Source organism: Gambusia affinis, linkage group LG24, assembly GCF_019740435.1.
Source record: "Gambusia affinis linkage group LG24, SWU_Gaff_1.0, whole genome shotgun sequence".
Taxonomy (NCBI): domain Eukaryota; kingdom Metazoa; phylum Chordata; class Actinopteri; order Cyprinodontiformes; family Poeciliidae; genus Gambusia; species Gambusia affinis.
In genome coordinates, this window is record NC_057891.1 from 3,972,930 (window position 1) to 3,993,863 (window position 20,934).

Below are 20,934 nucleotides of genomic sequence, written 5' to 3' on the forward strand. Positions count from 1 at the left end.
GCATCTGACAATAGAGGGAAAAGTATTCAAGCTGCCGGTCCTGCAACATGGAGCCGGCCCTTGTAATCAGCAACTGTGACTGCTTAGAGTCCATCTGCTGTTAGTATTGATGTTATCATGTCTGTCTGAAATGAGATCTAAGCTCAGACATTTATTATTTATAAACATATTCATAAATTTATTGTCAGCTTTCCTTCAGTCACTGGCTGATGACCTCATGTTGTTCATTAACTGTTTCTAGTTTAACTACATCTGTTAGTGATTTTATTTCTCTGTTTTTGTTTAAATAAAAAGCTCATTAATTCATGACAATCATCTAAAAGCTCCACTAACCAGAAGCTGATTGTTTCATTTCTGTTTGATGTAAACAGAGTTTGAGGCCTGGAGCTGAAGGTCCGACTGCCAGCCGACACACTTCATGTTGTTTCTGTAAAACCACCTGGTCCCTGTAAAGGTGATCACAGTCAAAAGACATTTTTACACCGAGATTCAATCTTTGGAGGGAAAGAAAACTAAACAAAATGGCCGCTGTTAAACTTTTACACATTGGTGAGATTAAAAAGACCTGATTATGTTCACAAAGGCTCATCAACATTTACTCCACCGCTGTCTGTTGAAAAGCAGATTGGAGGAAGTACTTATGTACGCAGTGACAATAAAAGGTGGAATGCTGCCAGACTTTCACGCTATTCTGCAGGTATTTCATGTAAAACGACAAAACAAGAAAAGCATGACCCTGTGATTCAAAGGAAAAGTGTTAGAACCGCTGCTGGACCTGTGTGGTTCAAAGACTTTCAACTGAACTACTTCCTGTATTGATAAGTTGACAGGAAATGACATAAAAATGAGAAAAACACTGAAAAAGTTTAAATCTGAGCTCAGAGTTTTCCAGCTCAGCTCACTGTTGATTCAAAGGGAAGAAAACATTAAAGGTGTTTAAAATAACCTGGGCAGGGGGCGGAGCCTCAGGGCGAGTCAGGTATCAGATCAGGAGAAATGGGGTCAAAGTTCATTTAGCAGCAGAGCAGAATCTGGATCAGGGTGAGTGTTAACTTGTTTTTGTTTTCCTCTCTCTGGGTTTTCTTTCTGTGGAGGAACCAGAACCAGAACTCGGCCCGGTTCTCCTTCAGCTTCAGCTCTTCATAACTTCACAGGAAACAGACGAAGCTTTTATTTTCTAACAGATGGACTCAAACTAACAGAGAAGCAGGAAGTTCAAACCTTTGTTCTGTCAGTGGGAGTCTTGGACCGACCCGTTTATCCTGATAAAGTCTCTTTAATCGTCTCTCTTGGAGAAATTTGACTTCAGCTGCTCCAACCTCTAAATGCTTTATTGAGGAGCTAAAGTGAGGAATTTGTTATCTGGTAGTTTGTTCTTCTGGACCTGTTCCAAATACTTTAGTTAAAATATGTTGAAATAGTTTTTTTGTTTTGATCTGAAGAAAATCAGATCCTACAACGATTCATAGTCTATGCAGAACATTAAAAGGAATATTGTTCCTCCTGAAGTAAAATATGATAAGTTAATGTTCATAAAGGTGTATTAATCTGGTATTTTACTTTCCATCCAAACCAAGAGCAAAGTAAATTGTCTATAAAATAAAGTCTGAAACATAATAAATCTTTCATGTTTTCCAGATAAAAGATGGCGGAGAAGCAGGAAGTGGATTTCGGTAAGTGGTCAGAATCAGAAATTAACCATCTTAAAGGAACAAACTGACCAATCACAGCTCGTGTTGCTGCCATGTGACGAACCTCAGCCTCAGTGTGTATTTATTGTTTTCATGCTTCCTGTTCAGTGAAGCTCTGGTGGAAACATTGTGAGTTTCTGTGAAACCTGAAGGTAAAAACTGAACTCAGATGGAAACAGAAATAAAAGGAACCAAAGTGAAGAACAGGAATATTTACTATATCCACTAATTAATTTATCCAGTTATCACATCATTTAATACTCATTTCTTATCTCAGATGGAAATACTTACTGTCTTTTTCTCCAACATTTGGTGACAGAGATGCTAAAGTTTAGAGATTGAAGCGAAGACCTGATGATAATGGTAGAGAAAGATGAAAGTGAAGAAAATGTTTGTTAATTTGTCAATATTTTCATCACAACATTCACTGACAATTACTTTTTTTTTCCTAAAATAGTGCAGCTCCATATTTAGAATTTGTTTCTTAATTTGTTCTCATGTAGACAGAATCAGTGTCATCACTCAGATATGAGGCAGAAACACAACAACAGGTTTAGACCTGAGGATCTGATCAACAGACTCTGAGGGGAATCTCTGGATGGAGCAACAGGAAGAGTTGATCTTCATCATGTTTTTCTCTCGGACGTCAGTTTGAATGAATCCTGTTTCTTTTTCTGCCTGCAGAAGAAAAACTTTTCAAGGTTCGCAGTGAGTTTGTGAAGAGAGTTTCTGATGACGTCCTGAAACGGCTCCTTGATGGCCTTCTGTCAGATCACATCTTTGGTGATTTGGAGGATGAGGGTATACTGCAGAAGAACCAAACCAGAGCAGACAAAGCCCGTGAGACCATCGATACTGTGAGAAAGAAGGGAAACGAAGCCTGTAGATTGATGATCAAACGTCTCCAACACATAGATCCGACTCTGTTCAACCAGCTGGGTTTGTCCTCTGACTCCTCTGGTCCAGGTGAGACACACAGTTCATTAAAACTGTTTATACAGCTTCTATTTCTTTGATTCAACTCTAAATGATAAATAAATCTGTTTTCTTCTAATTGCTCTCAGAATGACCAACATCTCATGATGTTACTTTTAGAAAACTACTTGAATTCTCTGTAGTTTTTCCAGTTTTGGTTCCTCTTTGGATGTCTCCTTCACAAAACAGATCTGGATTTTCTGGTGGGGGTCATGAACTAGAACTGCCTGAACATTCAGTTCACAGGATCGGACTGCCGATCTGCCAAAAATCAAAAGCTTACATTTTCAATCTGAAAGTTGGATTTTATCTTTTTCCACTTAAAACATCTGCTCTCTTTGAATAATAATAATAATTAGTTTTCTGTAATTATTTTCCATAGATTGTCATAGATGTTCATACACAAACCCTTCTTAGAATATCAGAAATGGTCTTATTGAGATTTTTTTTCTTCAGATTTTGATGTTCAGTGTCAACAAGAGCTTAAAAACCATCTGAAGAAGAAGCTCCAGAGTCTCTCTGAAGGCGTCGCTGAACATGGAAATAAAACCGTTCTGAACCAGATCTACACAGAGCTCTACATCACAGAGGGGTTAACTAGAGAGGTCAACCAGGAACATGAGGTCAGACGGATTGAAACAGCATCCAGGAAACAAGAAACAATCAGAAGAGAAGACATCTTTAAAACCCCACCTGGAAGCAATGAATCAATCAGAACAATGATGACCATGGGAGTGGCTGGCATTGGGAAAACACTGTTAACACAGAAGTTCACTCTGGACTGGGCTGAAGGCAAAACCAACCAGAACATCCAGTTCATATTTCCATTCACTTTCAGAGAGATGAATATGTTGAAAGAAGAAAAGTTCAGTTTGGTGGAACTGATTCATTACCACTTTGAAGATATTAAAGATGCAGGAATACGCAGCTTTAAAAAGTTCCAGGTTCTGTTTATCTTTGATGGTCTGGATGAAAGTCGACTTGATCTCAACTTTGATGATAATCTGATCCTGACCGATGTTAAAAAGTCAACTTCACTGGATGTTCTGGTGACAAACCTCATCAGGGGAACACTGCTTCCTTCTGCTCTCCTCTGGATAACCACACGACCTGCAGCAGCCAATCAGATCCCTGCTGAGTTCACTGATATGGTAACAGAGGTCAGAGGGTTCACTGACCCCCAGAAGGAGGAATACTTCAGGAAGAGATTCAGAAATGATGAAGAGAAGGCCAACAGGATCATCTCCCACATCCAGAAATCAAAAAGTCTCCACATCATGTGTCACATCCCAGTTTTCTGCTGGATCACTGCTAAAGTTCTGGAGAATCTGATGGAGACCAGAGAGGGAGGAGATCTGCCCAAGACCCTGACTGAGATGTACATAGAGTTCCTGGAGGTTCAACTCACAATCAAGGAGAAAAAGTTTGCCGGACGACAAAAGACTAAATCTGTCTGGAGTCCAGAGAACAGGAAGCTGATTGAGTCTCTAGGAAGACTGGCTTTTGATCAGCTGCTGAAGGGAAACCTGATCTTCTATGACAAAGACCTCAATCAGTGCGACATCAACATCAAAGATGCTTCATTGTACTCAGGAGTGTTCACTGAAATGTTTAAAACAGAGAGAGGAGTGAGCAACAAATCAGTTTACTCCTTTGTTCATCTGAGCATCCAGGAGTTTCTGGCTGCAGTCTACATGCTCCACTGTTTCACCACCTGGAGGAAAACAAAAGTGATCAAGATGTTGCTGGGAAAATATTATTTGTCCTTATCTTTGGATGAGTTTATGAAGAAAGTCATGGAGAAATCCCTCAGCAGTGAAAATGGCCACCTGGACCTGTTTGTCCGCTTCCTTCATGGTCTCACTGTGGAGTCCAACCAGAACCTCTTAGAAGATCTGCTGGGTCAGAGAGAGAACAGTCCAGAAACCATCCAGAGAATCATCACCAACCTGAAGGAGATGAACACTGATAGAATCTCTTCTGACAGAAACATCAACATCTTCTACTGTCTGATGGAGATGAACGATCTCTCATTTTATCAGGAGATCCAACGGCTGCTGGATTCAGGGAAGAAGCTCTCAGATACTGACTGTTCAGCTCTGGCCTTCATGCTGCTGATGTCAGAGGTTCTGGATGAGTTGGACCTGGAGAAGTACAACACATCAGAATCAGGACGACTGAGACTGGTTCCAGCTGTGAGGAACTGCAGAAAGGCTCGGTGAGTCCAGATGTTTTCATTGTGTGAATGCTGATTCAGCAATATTGTCCTCCTGTTTCTTCTTCTTCTTCAAGTTGCTTCTGGATGTTTTTGGTCTTTAACTTCTTCCTTCATCCTCTGGATTATTTCATCCATTCAAACATCTAAACATTCAGATCATCCAGGACAGCTGCAGCTTCTGGTTTTTACACATTTTGATCATTTTAAAAATATTTAACTTTTTATCAGTTTTCATGTTTAAATGAATAAAAACCTTCATAACTAGAAAATCTGTTTTCTCCTAATGATCCAATCAGCCAGAGAGACTTTTTAAACTTTAATCTTCTCTTCATTCATTGAGCCGCTACTCCATAATTCACCTTTTAGGATCTTTGACTGTTTTTATAAAATAATTGTTTAGGTTTAATGAAAAGTTGAACCATTAAAATAAACCGTTGCATTAATTAGAAACTTTGTGAACAGTGTTGATCTTCTTCATTCCATCATCATCCTCACCTCTTCCTCCTCCCACTAGTTTCCTCTGAGTTTGTAAATGAGACCAAAATGTGGTGATTGTTGTCTGGTCCAGAAAAAGTTCTGGTTTCTGTCAGATCCTCCCAAAGCTTTGAGAACTCTGAGCTTCCAGAGCTGGAACCATTTTCCTCATCAACTCTTCATCTGCAGCCTTTGTTGAAGCTGTTAGCTGTCCTCCATGAAGACCTGGAGAGACATGAGCTTCAACTCTTTAGACATCCCAGCCTCTTCTAGTTACTGGAGAACTTTCACTGCTTCACCATGAAAATGCTGCTGGACCCAAACGCTCCGTCTCCTCCAGGGGTTTTGGTCTTCAGCTCTTCAGGAGTTTAGCAACAATTTCTTCTGACATCCAAACCTTTGTTCCTCTGAGACGACGGACAGACCACTGCAGAGACACGGTTCCCTCTTCCAACCAGTTTGTCCCAGTTCCTCTCAGATCAACAGTCTGAGAGGTTCAGACCTGAAGCAGCAGCAGGACCGGTTCTGCTGCTGCTCTGCAGGACGACCAGAACAATCTGAAGCTTTTAGCTGCAGCAGGTTGTGACTGTCCACTTTCTACTTTGTTAAAGCATCAAATCCAGCAGATGAACGGAGACAGAACTGGGAGCATCATGTGTTTGGTTTCTGCTCCCAGTTTCCTCTGTGGCAGCATTTAATAACCTGCTGCTGGGAACTTTGTTTCTATAGAATATCCTACTATTATTAATGATGATGATGATTCTAGATGCTGCAGCAGATATTGGCTAAACAAACCCAGAGATGCCAGAGGTCCACAGCAGGCTGGACTTCCTGCTCTGCTCACTTCATTTCTAACTCACTTCCTGCCTGGTGGAAGATCTCAAGGAGCCAAAGGGTCTAGTCCAAGTCCCAGCTGTGAGCAGTTCCTCCTCCTCTCCATCATCTCCAGTAGTTTCCTTCATTCAGCTCAGTCAGCCTCTTCATCAGCTGCTGCAGCTCCTTTGAGGCTCTGATGCTGCAGCTCCATCAGATGCTGCAGAGAAAACTGAACTTTCCTTCACAGATGATAGAAGATCTTCAACATCTGACTGCAGCTGAAGGTCTGAGGACATGAAGCCTGGACCAGAACCAGAACCAGAACCTGGACTTTAACCAGGAACTGAACTGATTCTCTGTGGGGTCAAACTCAGTAAATTGAAGATCAGATGTTGATCAGATGATGACATCACTGTTATCAGATTTTATTCTGTTATTGATCCAGATTGATTTCATTAGAACTGAATTTATTTCTTCTCTAATCACAGACTTGGTGGCTGTTCACTCGATAAGGATGAATGTAAAGTTTTGGCCTCAGCGCTGAAGTCCAACCCAGATCTGACTGAACTGGAAATAAATGACATCATACTGGGAGGTCAATCCTTTGGAGACTCTGATCTGAATCCTCTGGTTGAGATCCTGGAGAGTTCAGTCAGTAAAGTGAAGAATCTGAGGTTTGTTTTCTCTATTTATCCAATAAAATGATTGATTATTGAACTTTGTTTTTCTGATTTTAAAATGTTTTTGATGAGCAAAAATGAGTAAAATAATTCAAATGATGTAAATTAATGATGGAGATGTTTCAGTTTGGTAAAGATTCAGATTGTTTTATTTCTCATTTCTGATTCTCATCTTTACATCCAGAATGAAATGTTGTTCCTCCAGTCGAGCCACAAACACTGACAAGTTTAAATCATCATTAATGATCACATCTAAGAAACGACTGATTGTAGAAAAACAAATCTAGATGAAATGAATGAAAGTGAGGTTTGCAACAGCAGCAGGTTGTGGTTCTGTTGGGCCGGGTCAGAGAGGAACCGTCCTCTTCAGTCTGACAGCCGTCAGTCGGTTGGAGCCTCGTCTCCATGACGACGCTTCATCAGGTCACGTCTCCTTAGGAAATAATGGCCTCCATTGACTTTCAGCAGCTTTAATAAGAACCCAAAGGCCATTAATGAATAAACTGACTGGTTCTGATCCAGTTACCAAGTCGGGTCTCCAGCTGATGATCAGGAACCAGCAGAAATAGTTCAACTCATCCAGGCTGATAGAAAACTTTGAGTTTCTGTTTTGATCAAATGTTCTGGTTCTGCTGGTTTGGACTCTTTAAACCAGTTTGACTGGATCAGATGTTGGAATCAGTTCATCAAGTTTCTTTTACATTCAGGGAAATTAATTTTATACATTTTTATTATTTATTTGTTCATATTTCAGTTTTAACCTGCATCCTGTTGGTTCAGCTCATCTTTTATTCTTTATTCAGATTGAATCTCTGCAGGTTGTCAGAGACCAGCTGGACTTCTCTGTTCTCAGCTCTGAAGTCCAAACCGACCCATCTGACAGAACTGGACCTGAGCAGAACCAACCTGGAAGATTCTGTAGTGAAGGAGTTCTGTGGTTTTCTACAGACTGAAGGCTGCAGACTGGAGACATTGAGGTATTTTAATAATATAATTATCAATATTTCAGTGAATAATTATTTATAATTGATCATAAATCAAAGTTCATTTCTTCTGTTCTAATCAATATTTTCTGAGTTTGTTCCTGGACTTGGATCCAGAGTTTAATTTAGTCCCTCTGTGTAACTGAGTTGGACCCGCTGACCTGAGGTCAGAACAGGACAGCATTCGGACCCCCGGTGTGTAGAAATCCCCCTCATGTGAAGCAGGTCAAAGGTCATTCAACCCAGTCTAGAAAAGTGAATCCTGGAATCTGACAGGAACAAATCAATAATCAATGATTGATGCTTCAACACTTTGATCAGAACCTGGAATGATTTTACTGATTAAAATCCTCCAACAGAACACGACCCAGTACCAGGTTCTGGTTCTGGTTCTGGTTTTGGTTCTGGTTCTGAAGTCAGCAGGTCTTTATTGAAGCAGCAGCTTGTTGGCTTTAATATTCATAAGAATCTTTAACTGGTTCTGTTGGACTGGTTAACCTGCATCCTGTTGGTTCAGCTCATCTTTTATTCTTTATTCAGATTGATTGACTGCAGTTTGTCAAAGATCAGCTGTGATTATTTGGCTTCAGCTCTGAAGTCCAACAGCCTCCATCTGAAAGAACTGGACCTGGGAAGAAACAACCTGAAGGGTTCAGATGTTCAGCAGCTGAAGGATCTTGTAGATGATCTAAAGTAAGTAAATATTTGTAGTGATTTCATCTCCTGTCAGCATATTGAACTAAACCCAGTTAGCATCAAAGCAAAGATCCAGTGTTCCCAGTAAAGCTGCAGCTTCTCAGTGGGAGGAGAATGGTTCAGGCTTCCTGATTGGACACAGAGAGAGCAATCAGCCAATCAGAGGAGCAGCAGCTTGCTGTGTTCCTGTGTTTGTGTGGGTGTGAAGATGAGTGTTGTTGCTGTGTCCATGTCTCCAGGAAGTCCAGCTGGACTCCAGCGTCCAGCCGTCCAACATGTCTAGAGACAGTCAGTGGTCCTCATTCATCAAACTGTGGCAGCAGCAGATCTGATCTCAGATCTGATTGTTCTCTCAGTTCAACAGGAAACAACTGATCAGGTTCATCTTGGTCACAGCTCTGAGATCAGTCTGACTGCAGCCTGGAAACCATCCACTGGATGTGCTGCGTCACTGACTGCTGCTGGAGAGAGTCTGGAAACACTCACTGATCTGATCTCTCCTTCCTTCTTCTCTCTGCAGGTTCTGGTCTCCGTAAAGTAGAGAATGGTCTCTGTAAAGTAGAGAATGATCTCTGTGTCCTGCTGATCCTCAGAGGTTGAAGCTGCAGCAGTTTGAGTCTAAAGAAACTCTGATTGATCATGATGATGACCTTTGACCTCAAAGATTTTCCTCCTGTTTATTTTCTCATGTCTGCCATTTAGTGTCTGATATTGTTTGTCTCTTTGGATCAATAAAGATCCAATTCAAACTGGGCTCCATTTAGAGGCTTGATGGAGTTTTGATCTGAACTGGATTCAACTGGAAAGTTGATCTTTTTTCTCTGATTCATTTTCATCCTGGAACCAGAACTGGTCTGAGAATGGAAACATGGGAATCATTTCCAGTTCAGCTTTGAAGCCATGAAAGACACTTCAACTCTCTTTTCTCTGCTGCTTCTTCCTTCTGTTGACATGAAAATGTTCCTCAAAGCTCCTCAGAGAAAAAGATGCTTTACTGGAAACTGGAGAGAAACTTCAGCTTCCATCACAGAAACCAGTTGAACCAGTTTAGAACTGGATGTCCCACAGAAATCTGATCTTAGAGCAGTTTTCAGGAACATCCATCTTTTATCTGAAAAAAAATATATAGATATATATATTGTGATGGAAAAATTACAATAAGGTCACATCTGCTAGTCATGTTATATGAAATGCTTATGAACTATCACCAAAAGAACTATTTGGGTTTCATGTACAAGGTTGGAAGTTTGTTTTCCACAGCTGCATCCCATAACCTTGCATAAAACCCATGTGTAGTTTTTAGCAGCAGTGCTTTGCATCCAGACTTGCTTCATTACTGATTGTCCTATGAGCTCTCGCTATATTATGCACAATATATGAATAAACCTGACTGAGTGATTTTACCTGAACAGTGCTTGGAAATAGTATATTTCCACGAAAATATATAAATAAGTTTTGCATCATAGTCATTGTTGGGAAATTGATTTTATCAGAAAGTTAATGTTCTCATATTATTATTCTGTTGTGTTTTTTACTAGGCTCCTTTTCTTTCATGGTACTTTATTAACTGTTTCAGGACGTCTACTTTAGACTGTTGTATCTCCAGGTTTCAACACTTGTCCAACAACCCCTGACCAAAATCCCACTGAACTCCAGAAAAACACAACATATTTCTGACATGAATATACAAAAACGCCAAACAAGTAATGAATGTAACAGCATGGATGAGATCTTGTAACAAAGGATTGGCCTCATTGTTCTGATGGATGTTATCGGTTTAATTAACGGACTGCTTTGTTTTCTTGACAAATGTATAATTTGTCTGAATAAACCTGCAAATAAAGATATTTAACATCATTTATTTTTGTCAAAATAAGAGCTCTTTCTATTTCCTGATGTTACCACGTTTCTCTTTGTGGGCGAGACGTGAGCAGCAGCAGCTGTGATCAATTGATCGATTCTCCGTCGAAGTTTGCAGCAACAATCATTGATGGAAAACCTGGAGGTTGAACTTCTGGAGTCAAAAAAACCCCAAATGTTTCATTTGGTCTCCTAGAAATTCACTGATGGCCCAAATGAGAACGACTCATATAATAATAATAATGTTGTATGGCCTGTCCATCACAAGTGCAGATGCAAACTTTTTATTTGTCAAAAATTACAAAAGAAAATGTTAAATATTTGTCAATGATATATTTTATGTTTTGTTTTGTTTATTTTCTCCAACTGAGAATCGACAACCAGACAGTGAAGAATTAATACGATAGATATCACTGTTTTTATTTTTGTTATATACAACTGTTTTTTTTTTTAAAGTAAAGTAGAAAGAAAATGTTTTTATAATAAAGCAGATGTTGAGTTTCTCTAATAAATTACACCTGGACTCTGAAAACACGGATATAAAGGTTTAATAAAAACACAAGATATGTATTAAGTTTTATTGTGAAAGGAGCAATGAAGAAATATTGTAGTAAAGAAATATATGGTTTGATTTGAAAGGTTAAGTTTTAATGTAGGTGTTAAAACTGCAGCTGCAGTAGCGTCAAGGTCCAGTTCTCCCAGTGCAGTAGTCCAATCAGCCACTAGAGGGCGCAGGACGACTCTCGCTCCTCACGTTTCTTCTTCAGCTGATTTTCTGCTTTCTTTGGTTGATAAACAGGAAGTGTGAGGATGGCATCTTCACCTTCATCGTCCTCCTCTTCCTCAGCTGCAGCATCAGTGATCCTAGTGGTCCAGTTCATCTCCTGCTGATGCTTCCAGTTCTTCTGGGTTTCTGCTGCTCAGCTTCATTGACAGCTTCAGCTTTTCTGACTGGACTAACAGATGATTGATTTGCTGCTGGAAACAGAGATGGTGGAGCAGATCCTGCAGGGGGCGCTCTGGGCCCTCAGTGTTCAGGTCGGTTACAGTCACAACTCCCAGAGTCCTGAATCTTCTGGTTCCTTCCTGAAACGATTTCCTGCAATAAAATGTTGGCTGTAAATGAGCTGAAAACAGAGAAAAACCTGAAAAACGTCAAATCTGACCTCAGAGTTTCACGGTTCAGATCCCTGTGGATACAAAGAGAGGAAAACATGGACGTAAAGGAGTTGAAGTTGTTTTTACTTCAGAGTAACTGGACCTTTTGAATGCAACCAGAATTAAAGATGAATAATTATTATATTCATAGATGTCCAGCTCCAACCAGAAACACTGAAGTCTTCCTTTGTTTGAATCCAGAAGCTTCTTGCTCTGTTTTGCTTTAAACGAGGAAAGAACGAAGGCAAACTCATGGATGGAACCAGCAACCTCAGACCCAAATGCTTTTCTTAATGCTCTGAGGTTCTGTTCATCTCACCAGGAAGGATCTCAGCTGCCATTTTCCTTCAATTATGACATAAAAACAAATGAAATATGAACGTCTCTTCCAAACCACCAGAAGAAGAAGAGATGATGAATTCATTTCAAACTTGTTGCATGTAGAGCTGAAGTTGTTCTCCATTAGTTTTTGTTTACTTTTACTCACTTACAAAGATCAACTAATGGCTCTCAGTCTAAAGGTGTGGAAAGAAGAATTCAGTCAAACTTTGGCTGTTCTGATAACAAAGTTTATTTATTGAGTCACTTGCACCAAAGCAGATTTCAAAATGGCAGCCTTTACATCCAGCAGTCCATCTATTAACTAGTTAAACTCCACCTTGTCAATTTCCTCAGGCCAATCAAACTGCAGCTCGTTCTACAAAGGAGCTGTGTTTGGGGCGGGCCTCCTCTTTAGCACAATCCAAGATGGCCGCTGCAGAGGACACACCCGCAAGGTAGCAAACATTTCGCCGACAAAGACTCATTAACACACGCTGGAATTCAAAATGTTGAAGAAAAACGGACTCCTTCTTAACAGAGACATGAAGTAACATGATAATTATCACATTTCTGGACCGTCGGGTCAAAACTTTTAGCTCTCGGTAAAATAGAGGCTAATAGCAGCTCAAGGTTGCTAAGCTACTGGATTGATAAGATGCAGGAGAAGACGTGAGAGTTTTTGTTTAATGGCCAGTGACGTGCGGTCAGGGGAGGCAGTGCCTCACCAGCCATCATGGAAAGAAAGAAAATATATAGGCTAATCATAAAGTAGTTTAAATTGTTATATTCATCCGGTGGTTTGTACTAAGAAATATTTATTTTTCATGTAGCTTCACCAATTTCGATTTTTATTTGTTCAAAATCGCTGAATTTTCTTATTTTCCCATTCAAATGCTTGGAAGCGATGCCAGTGAGGCAGCAGCGAGCTCTGCCTCACCTTGGATTGCGCAACCCCTGGCTCTGCGCTGGCTGCTAAGCGGAGAGAGCATGTTGCTGTACGGCGTCAATAAAATGGTTTAAACAAATTTAATATGTGAACTTATTTCCAATAATTTAGCTTATGTATATAATGTACAGTGCTTTTTGTCACCAACTGTGTTTGTGTAACGTGTTTCGTGTAATGAGCGATTATAAACGGCAGAGAACAGGTTCGAGGTGAGGCAGGCAGTTCTCTTGCCTCATGGCAGGGGGCGCTCAAGATCCCAGACGTTCGTCTTGTTCACTCCTCAACTGCCGAGTAAGTGACAGCGAGCTAGGCTAAACGATTCGGGAAGCAAGTCAAGTGCAGCGATAGATTATAATAGAGATAGTGATTTTTTTCCTGTCGTTTATCCCGACTTTCGACATGGATTATTTTATTTTGTTTTGTTTTTTAACGAAATGTGTGTTTTGTGAGCTACAGTTTGTATGTGTAAGGATGCAGAAGTGAAACATAACCTGTAAACTGCTGTCAATCTATGCATCTATTTGCAAATCTGATTCTGATGACGTCAGTGCCTCACCAGCTATGAACCTCACCGCACGTCACTGTTAATGGCGTAATAAAGTTTTGACAGTATCGTATATCCGTGATAACGGTGTAACTGTGGGTCCTTGTCGCTCTTTGCAGCCCCTGCGTGTTCGTGGAGGTGGGCAGCGGCTCCGGAGCGGTTCGTGGTTTTCTGTGGTCGGACCTTCAGCTCTACCTGTGAGTTACTGACACACTGTATGCAATGCAGACACGGTGGAAAAATGAAGGCATTAGATGTAATTCAATAAATAAACTTCTATTATTTTGAAATAAGGCTGTAATGTGATGTTTGAAGCTTTCAGCAGGTATGGAAAAGTAAATAAAAGTATTTTATTAACAGAAAAACATCTAAAAACTCACGAGGTCAACCACGAGTCATCCATAGGGGTTCATGAATATTGGTAATGTGAATATATTCAGAAATCATTTATGAGGGCAAGAAAAAAAATTAAGATTACATTTTCTAAAATGCAAGATCAGCATTCCTGCAGTCTGCATGTCTAATCTTAATCCATGTAAGCCAGAAATCCCTTTACACAGAGTAATAGGGATGCCAAAATACCAAAATCTGATTCTGGTCAAATAGAATCAGAAATTGGTTCCTATTTAGACGTTGTTCTCTTGCCCTCCATGCTGCTTTTACACCCGAGGAGGTTTGGGCGGCAATCCAGTCGATGCCAAATGGAAAATGTCCTGATGGATTTCCACTGGAATATTTTAAGAAATTCTGGCCTGAGATCCATCTCATCTTTTTACCTGCTATAAATGATTTCTCAGCAGGAGGTGCGCCTCCGTCTTGGAGTTTTGCTTCTATCAGCTTATTGTTGAAGAAAGACAGGAATCCCCTAGATTGTTCATCATATAAACCTATCAGGCACGGAGACTAGAAAAAAATTCTCCAGAAGATGATAAACTCCGACAGGTTTTATGAAATCTAGATAAGGAACAGACAATGTGCGTCGTTCTCTAAACGTCATTCATTATCTTAATCAACATAAAGACTCTGCTTCTCTGTGTCGATGCAGAAAAGGCCTTTGATCGGGTAGAACGGCCATTTTTATTCTTAGTTTTACAGAAATTTGGCATGGGCCCTAATTTTATTCTTAACATGATTAAAATCTTCTATTCCAATCCAGTTGCCATGGTAAATACTGAGGGTTGTAGACAGGGTTGCCCTTTGTCTCCTTTGCTGTTCACGTTGTTTATTGAACCTTTAGCCGTGGCTATTAGGTCTAACCCAGACACATCTGGAATTAGGATCAGTGAAGATCACCATGTGATCTCTGTATTTATTCTTGCCTGCTTTTGTTTCCTCTCTTGATCGCTGAGGGGTGATGAGGAGAAGATTGACACCTTGTTTCTTGTTCATGTGGGGTATTTTGTTGTGTTTTTTTATGTGTGTGTGGCGGCACAGGTTTCTTCTTTGTATCATAACGAATCAAAAATTAATAAAAATAATAATAAAAAAAAGAAATAATGGTGACTAAAACTAGACCAAAATTAGGAATATGATAGAGGTGGCTATATTATGGAAAAGAAACCTGGACTCAGTGATGAATTGATGTATCAGATTAACAACATTATAAATAAATAATTATTGTAAATGTCTATGCTCCATATGAATGTCATCATAATGAAGATGAATACCTTAATAAACTTGCTTATTTTTGCTCTTTTATGCAAAATGAGAAGTGAAAAAGTATCTATGTGTGACATGAATGCAGATAAAAACTCTGATTCCTTTTTGTACAGATTCTAATTAAATAATTTCAAGTAAAGAAGTTTTCCCAGCATCTAGTTTCACTTCTACAAGTGAAACCTGTCATAGTTTGTTTGCTGGACCATCGTATCATTAATATCTTTTACAATGTGTTTACTAGTGATGGGTAAATGAGGGGTCACGTATCGTTTTGACCCAAAACTAAACTGTATCGATATCATCACTGAATACTGACACCTGCTGGACGTTTAAAGTCCCTACAGGCAACGCAGTTGGCAGAATGATTAGATGACCTGGTCTAAACAATAAGATTGAAGTCATTGTGTATTATTGTATATTATATATTGCATTATGTCATATCTTCATTTAAAATCTAAATATATATGTTATTCTTTGATACAGTCAATAAACAACGTGAACCAAGTGATGAAAATGAAAGTGTTTGGAATGAGGATGATTGTGGACTGTTTATTTTTTTGTGTTGTTTTTTCACAAATTGTCATTCAAAAAAATAAGTTTTTCCAACACAACTTCTCCTGCTGTAGAAAAAAAAATGTAAACAATAAAATAATAGATAAAAAGCAACTGATGGCTGCATATCTGAGTTTATCCTGGTGAATCTGTTACTTCATTCTGATTCACTATAATGTCTCAACATTGAGGAGGTGGATTTATTTAAAGAAAACTGATTTTAGTGACACTGTATATTGTTTATATAAATTAAATGTTGTCTTTTATATTTAATTTGTACGTAGATCTTTATGAATGTGTTTTGCAGGAAATGTCGTTTTTTATTTATTTATAGCGGGGTTGTCTTTATTTATGGAGGTTTAATTCAAGAATAAAAATATGAAATGTATAATTTAAAAGGACAAACATGTGCAACATAATATGAAAGTAAACTAAGAGTCAATTTCATCTGAATTTGGATTCAGATCAAGTAGAAACAGAAAAGAACTGGATGAAACAACAACAAAGTGAAAATCAATGTCTTGTTTTCTGACATAAGAGCAAAACGGTCCCAAACTATGAAACCTTTAGTTTGTGTTGAGGCTCCAAAGTAAAAGATGAAGAATAATTTTGTCAAATTCATCCCATTGACAGATTCACTTCCTTATAAACACAGTTTGGTGAATCAGCGTCATTTAGAAACAGTTCCTGTATCGATCAGGTGACTTTGAAAGCAATAAGCACCGACACGAGGTTTGGTCTCTGGACTTGAGACAAACATCACTAGTGTCTCCTGTTTATCACCTTCAAGCTGTGAATTAGATCATTTACCCACAAATGTAAATAGTAATGAAAATGAGACACATGTAGAGTGGTGTTGTTTAATTTCTGAACAAATATCCTGTTACTATCATCAAACCGATCAGTTGTAACGTACCTTTAAATTACCAAGAGAGGCAGCGACTTGTACAGACTGTTAACTTCTGTAATCTTGGACATAGAACCGGATTATATTGTGACATAATAAAAGTGATGTAAAGATAAAAACAGAGCAGGTTGGAACACAGATTTGTCTCTAAATATCTCAGTGAAGCTGCTACTTGTAGCAGGTAAATGGAGGTAAAACAGAAAAATGACAGAATGAACAAACCATGAGGACGGACTGCTTGGCCAAAAGGCTCCTAGTTAAAGATACAAAAGCCTTTTGGAAAGAGGTTAAAACTATAACAACAGTAAATTATCTCTCTCACATCGTCGATGAGGAGAATATGATTGTAGATTTTTCAACAATCCTTCATCAAGTTATTTATCTGTGAACCTTTCCAAGTAGAAAAGGTCAGTACTGTAGAAAGTATCATAACTCAGGATGTCTATCAGGAAATGAAATAACCGTCTGTAAATAAATCTATAGGAACGGATGTTATTTCAGCAGAACATCTTAAATATGACAGGTCAAAGGTCACCACTCTTCTTTCCTTGTGTTTCACTGGTTTTATTATGTTTGGCTTTATTCTTGATAACTTGATGAATCTACTTCCTGTAATTAAAAACAAAGGTGGAAACATTGTCAGCTCTGATAACTATAGATCTATAGCACTAGATAGTAGACTGTGTAAAGTCTTTGAACTAATTATTTAGTCAAAACTAGTAAAGATAGTTTTGTCTCCAAGTCCAAACCTGACACTGATTTGTATTTATATATGGTTAAAATAATTATAACTGCAAACATTCTATGATTTTTCTGTGTTTTGATTGTATAAATCAAAGAAAACTAAATATGAAATGTAACCAACCTGGTGTGGTCAGATATACAGTAAGATGTCTGACCTGTTGATGAAACAACTGTGATTCTGCATCCTTTCATGTCAGAGAAGGAAGATTTTGATCTCCTCTGGTGTTTAATGTTTATATGAACGATTATTAATCATTTAATGCTGATTATTTGTAGTTTAAGTTCATCATCTGTAGAACTACATGATGTTCAAATCAAAAAGTTTCATCTTGATCTGTGGCACTAAGGAGGAAAATAATTGAGTATTTTTACATTTCAAGCTGCCTGGGACTTTATTGAATATGTGAAATGAATTAAAATATCTTGTTTATGTGTTTACAGATTGTTTTTCTGATGATGTTTACTGTCAGGTTGGATGATCAGGTAAATAACATTTTCTGTAAGTTTGGATTCTGTTGAAGTGAAACTGAACTTGTGTAGATAAATTGTAGAAAAACACTATTTACAAGTGAAACCAATGAATGAATCACAATACAGAGAGTTTGTAGGACAATCAGTAATGAAGTTCTGCCAGGCAGAGAAACACATGAGTTTGATCCAAAGGCTGGGAAACCATCTGGTTCTGACCCAGATAGATTTATGTTGGTGGGAATAAACATAGAGCAACACAACTTATTGTAATTATTCCACATCATTGCATTTGTTGTGTAATGTTTAAAAAGTCAGTCTTCAAAGATTGAAGGTTGTTTATGATGATGCATTGAGATTTTAGCTGAATAAACCCAGATGGATCAGAACCAGTGAAGTGTTTGTATTTGCTGCATCAGCACTTTGATGGCTGTTTTAATAAAGTTTACGTATAAATGTGTTAATTTTTTAAACGAGTCTAATAATAGAACGATCCTTCTGTTTACTAACATTAAATATAATGCAGTAAAATATTCATCAGTCGTCTGGAGACGTTGGTATGACTGACTAGTAGCTTTTATTATGTGTTTTTTATTTGTTTTATTCTTTAGTTGTTTTTTTAAAAGTATTTAGGTCTTTGAGTGTGTAATAAAATCTGTCTGTCTAAATGTATTTTTATGTTTTTTTCCAATTGGTGAAGATCATAATAATTGTAAGATGTGTGGTTAATATCAGTATTATCATAAATTATCCAACTGATTGTGTGTAGAAGTAGATCACAGTATCAGGATGCACTTTGATATTTATTCTGAATTATATGAAACTTTACTGTCATCACAGTAACATGGATCCTAAAGAAAACATCTACAGTAGAGGCTTCATTTTAAAATCATAAATATGTATGAAATGTTTCTGACATGAAGAGTCAATAGATTTAGTTCAGTGGTTTCATCCTCCAGATGTGATGTCACTGCTCAGCAGGTGGTCCAGCCTCAGTTTCCCCTCACTGGTTACCAGAGCAACTCCTGAGAAACCATCATGTCTGATTTCATCCTGAATCTGTATTTTGGTCATGCTGTAAATATCTTGTTTGCTCATGGATTTACTTTAAAGAATGTGTCAAAGGGCCAAATCTCTGCATGCGGTCCTCTAGAGTTTAAGTTACAGGTTCCTGAACTTCACTCTGTAAGTGACACAATAGAGATAAGAATAGTCAGTTAATTTAAATAGGCACCACAGATTGTCAGAGATAAAAGAAAATGTGTAGAGGAAGAGATGGATATAGTAACACTTTTATTTGTTTTTTCCTAATGAGGTTAAGAATATTTTGATAGGAGTTGTTGAAAGGAAGATGTCATGTATTGTAGTAGATGCAGTGTTGAAAAAGTAGAACCTGTATTTTATGAATGTTTCTGTTTTCTCTGACTTTCAGCTCAGCCAGAACCGCCTGCTGTAACCGGGTCGCCCCGTCATCACTGACCTGGATCTGTGTGTGGTTGAGTGAAACTTAGTTTAACAAAGCAGGATGAATGAAAGATTCACACAGTAAGTTAAAAGTATTATATTGGAACAACTTTGAGATAATGTTTTATTAAAAGAAGTTTTTGTTTTCCAGGCTTTGTGGATGTCATCACTCCATCAGAAGAGGCCACTTTGTCAAGAACAAGGCAGGTTAGTAGGAAAGTTTATGAAGCAAAACCTGAACAATTCTGTTAATGAGAAACTGAAGGATTTGTTTCTCCACACAGGAGATCATGGGCTGGAAGAAGAGACTGTTTCCATAGAAACCAGCAGAGGTGAAAGGTAAGAATTCAGTCATGGTTTTGTTTGTCTTTATCTCAGACAGACTCACTTCTCCTTCCAACAAGTTGTGGATCAGAAGTTGCAGAATTTCTTGTCAAGGTAATAGTTGACACTTGACTTTATTACAGCCAGTGATGAACTTTTATAATGTTTGTCTTTATTTCAGACAGATTCATTTCTCTCTCCAGCCTGTGCAGCTTCCTGATGGCATCACCTCTTCATACATCATGTTGTGTTTCATTAAAGACAAATCAAAGTGTCTCCTGTGTGATCATTGACCCTGCAGCATCAAGCATCAACTTTAACTTAACTTAACTTTAACTTAACTTTAACTTTAACTTCTTTAACTTTAACTTTAACTTAACTTTAACTTTAACTTAACTTTAACTTTAACTTTAACTTTTAACTTTTTAACTTCTTTAACTTTAACTTTAACTTTAACTTTAACTTTAACTTTAACTTTAACTTTAACTTTAACTTTAACTTTAACTTCTTTAACTTCTTTAACTTTAACTTTAACTAACTTTTAACTTTAACTTTAACTTTCTTCTTTAACTTTAACTTTAACTTTAACTTTAACTTCTTTAACTTTAACTTTAACTTTAACTTTTAACTTTAACAACTTTAACTTTAACTTTAACTTTAACTAACTTCTTTAACTTTAACTTTAACTTTAACTTTAACTTCTTTAACTTAACTTTAACTTCTTTAACTTTAACTTTAGCTTTAACTTTAACTTTAACTTTAACTTTAACTTTAACTTCTTTAACTTTAACTTTAACTTTAACTTTAACTTTAACTTCTTTAACTTTAACTTTAACTGCTTTAACTTTAACTTTAACTTTAACTTTAACTTCTTTAACTTTTAACTTTAACTTTAACTTTAACTTTAACTTTAACTTTTAACTTCTTTAACTTTAACTTTAACTTTAACTTTAACTTTAACTTTAACTTTAACTTTAACTAACTTAACTTTAACTTTAACTTTAACTTCTTTAACTTTAACTTCTTTAACTTTAACTAACTTCTTTAACTTCTTTAACTTTAACTTTAACTTTAACTTTTAACTTTAACTTCTTTAACTTTAACTTTAACTTTAACTTTAACTTTAACTTTAACTTTAACTTTAACTTTAACTTTAACTTTAACTTTAACTTTAACTTTAACTTTAACTTTAACTTTAACTTTAACTTTAACTTTATCTTTAACTTTAACTTTAACTTTTCAAGGGTCCAAAAGATGACAAGGCACATGAAACAAGCAAGGTTTTACTTTTTATTTAAACAAAAACTCAATACATGTGATTGTTGCTACTCAAAAGTAGCAACAATCACATGTCAGTACAGATCATGATGGCTGGAAACCTGCAAAGACAGAAACAACAAAGTTTTGTCACATTTCTTTACTCACCAGATGAACCTCTTCAAGATCCTGCTGGA

General features: G+C 37.5%; 1 protein-coding gene and 1 long non-coding RNA gene across 2 annotated transcripts; both read left to right on the plus strand.

Moving 5' to 3' along the window:
* Window positions 1–875: 875 nt before the first annotated feature.
* Window positions 876–10,392, plus strand: LOC122827048 (NLR family CARD domain-containing protein 3-like). The gene is made up of 8 exons (XM_044109586.1): window positions 876–1,041; window positions 1,639–1,673; window positions 2,376–2,657; window positions 3,123–4,884; window positions 6,663–6,848; window positions 7,658–7,831; window positions 8,378–8,530; window positions 9,054–10,392. The coding sequence occupies exons 2-8, from the start codon at window positions 1,646–1,648 to the stop codon at window positions 9,067–9,069; spliced, it is 2,601 nt and encodes an 866-aa protein (XP_043965521.1). The 5' UTR covers window positions 876–1,041; window positions 1,639–1,645; the 3' UTR covers window positions 9,070–10,392.
* An 8,808-nt stretch (window positions 10,393–19,200) lies between these two features.
* Window positions 19,201–19,468, plus strand: LOC122827141. The gene is made up of 3 exons (XR_006369974.1): window positions 19,201–19,237; window positions 19,308–19,363; window positions 19,441–19,468. It is a non-coding gene; the product is annotated as an uncharacterized LOC122827141 (long non-coding RNA).
* The last annotated feature ends 1,466 nt before the right edge of the window (window positions 19,469–20,934 follow it).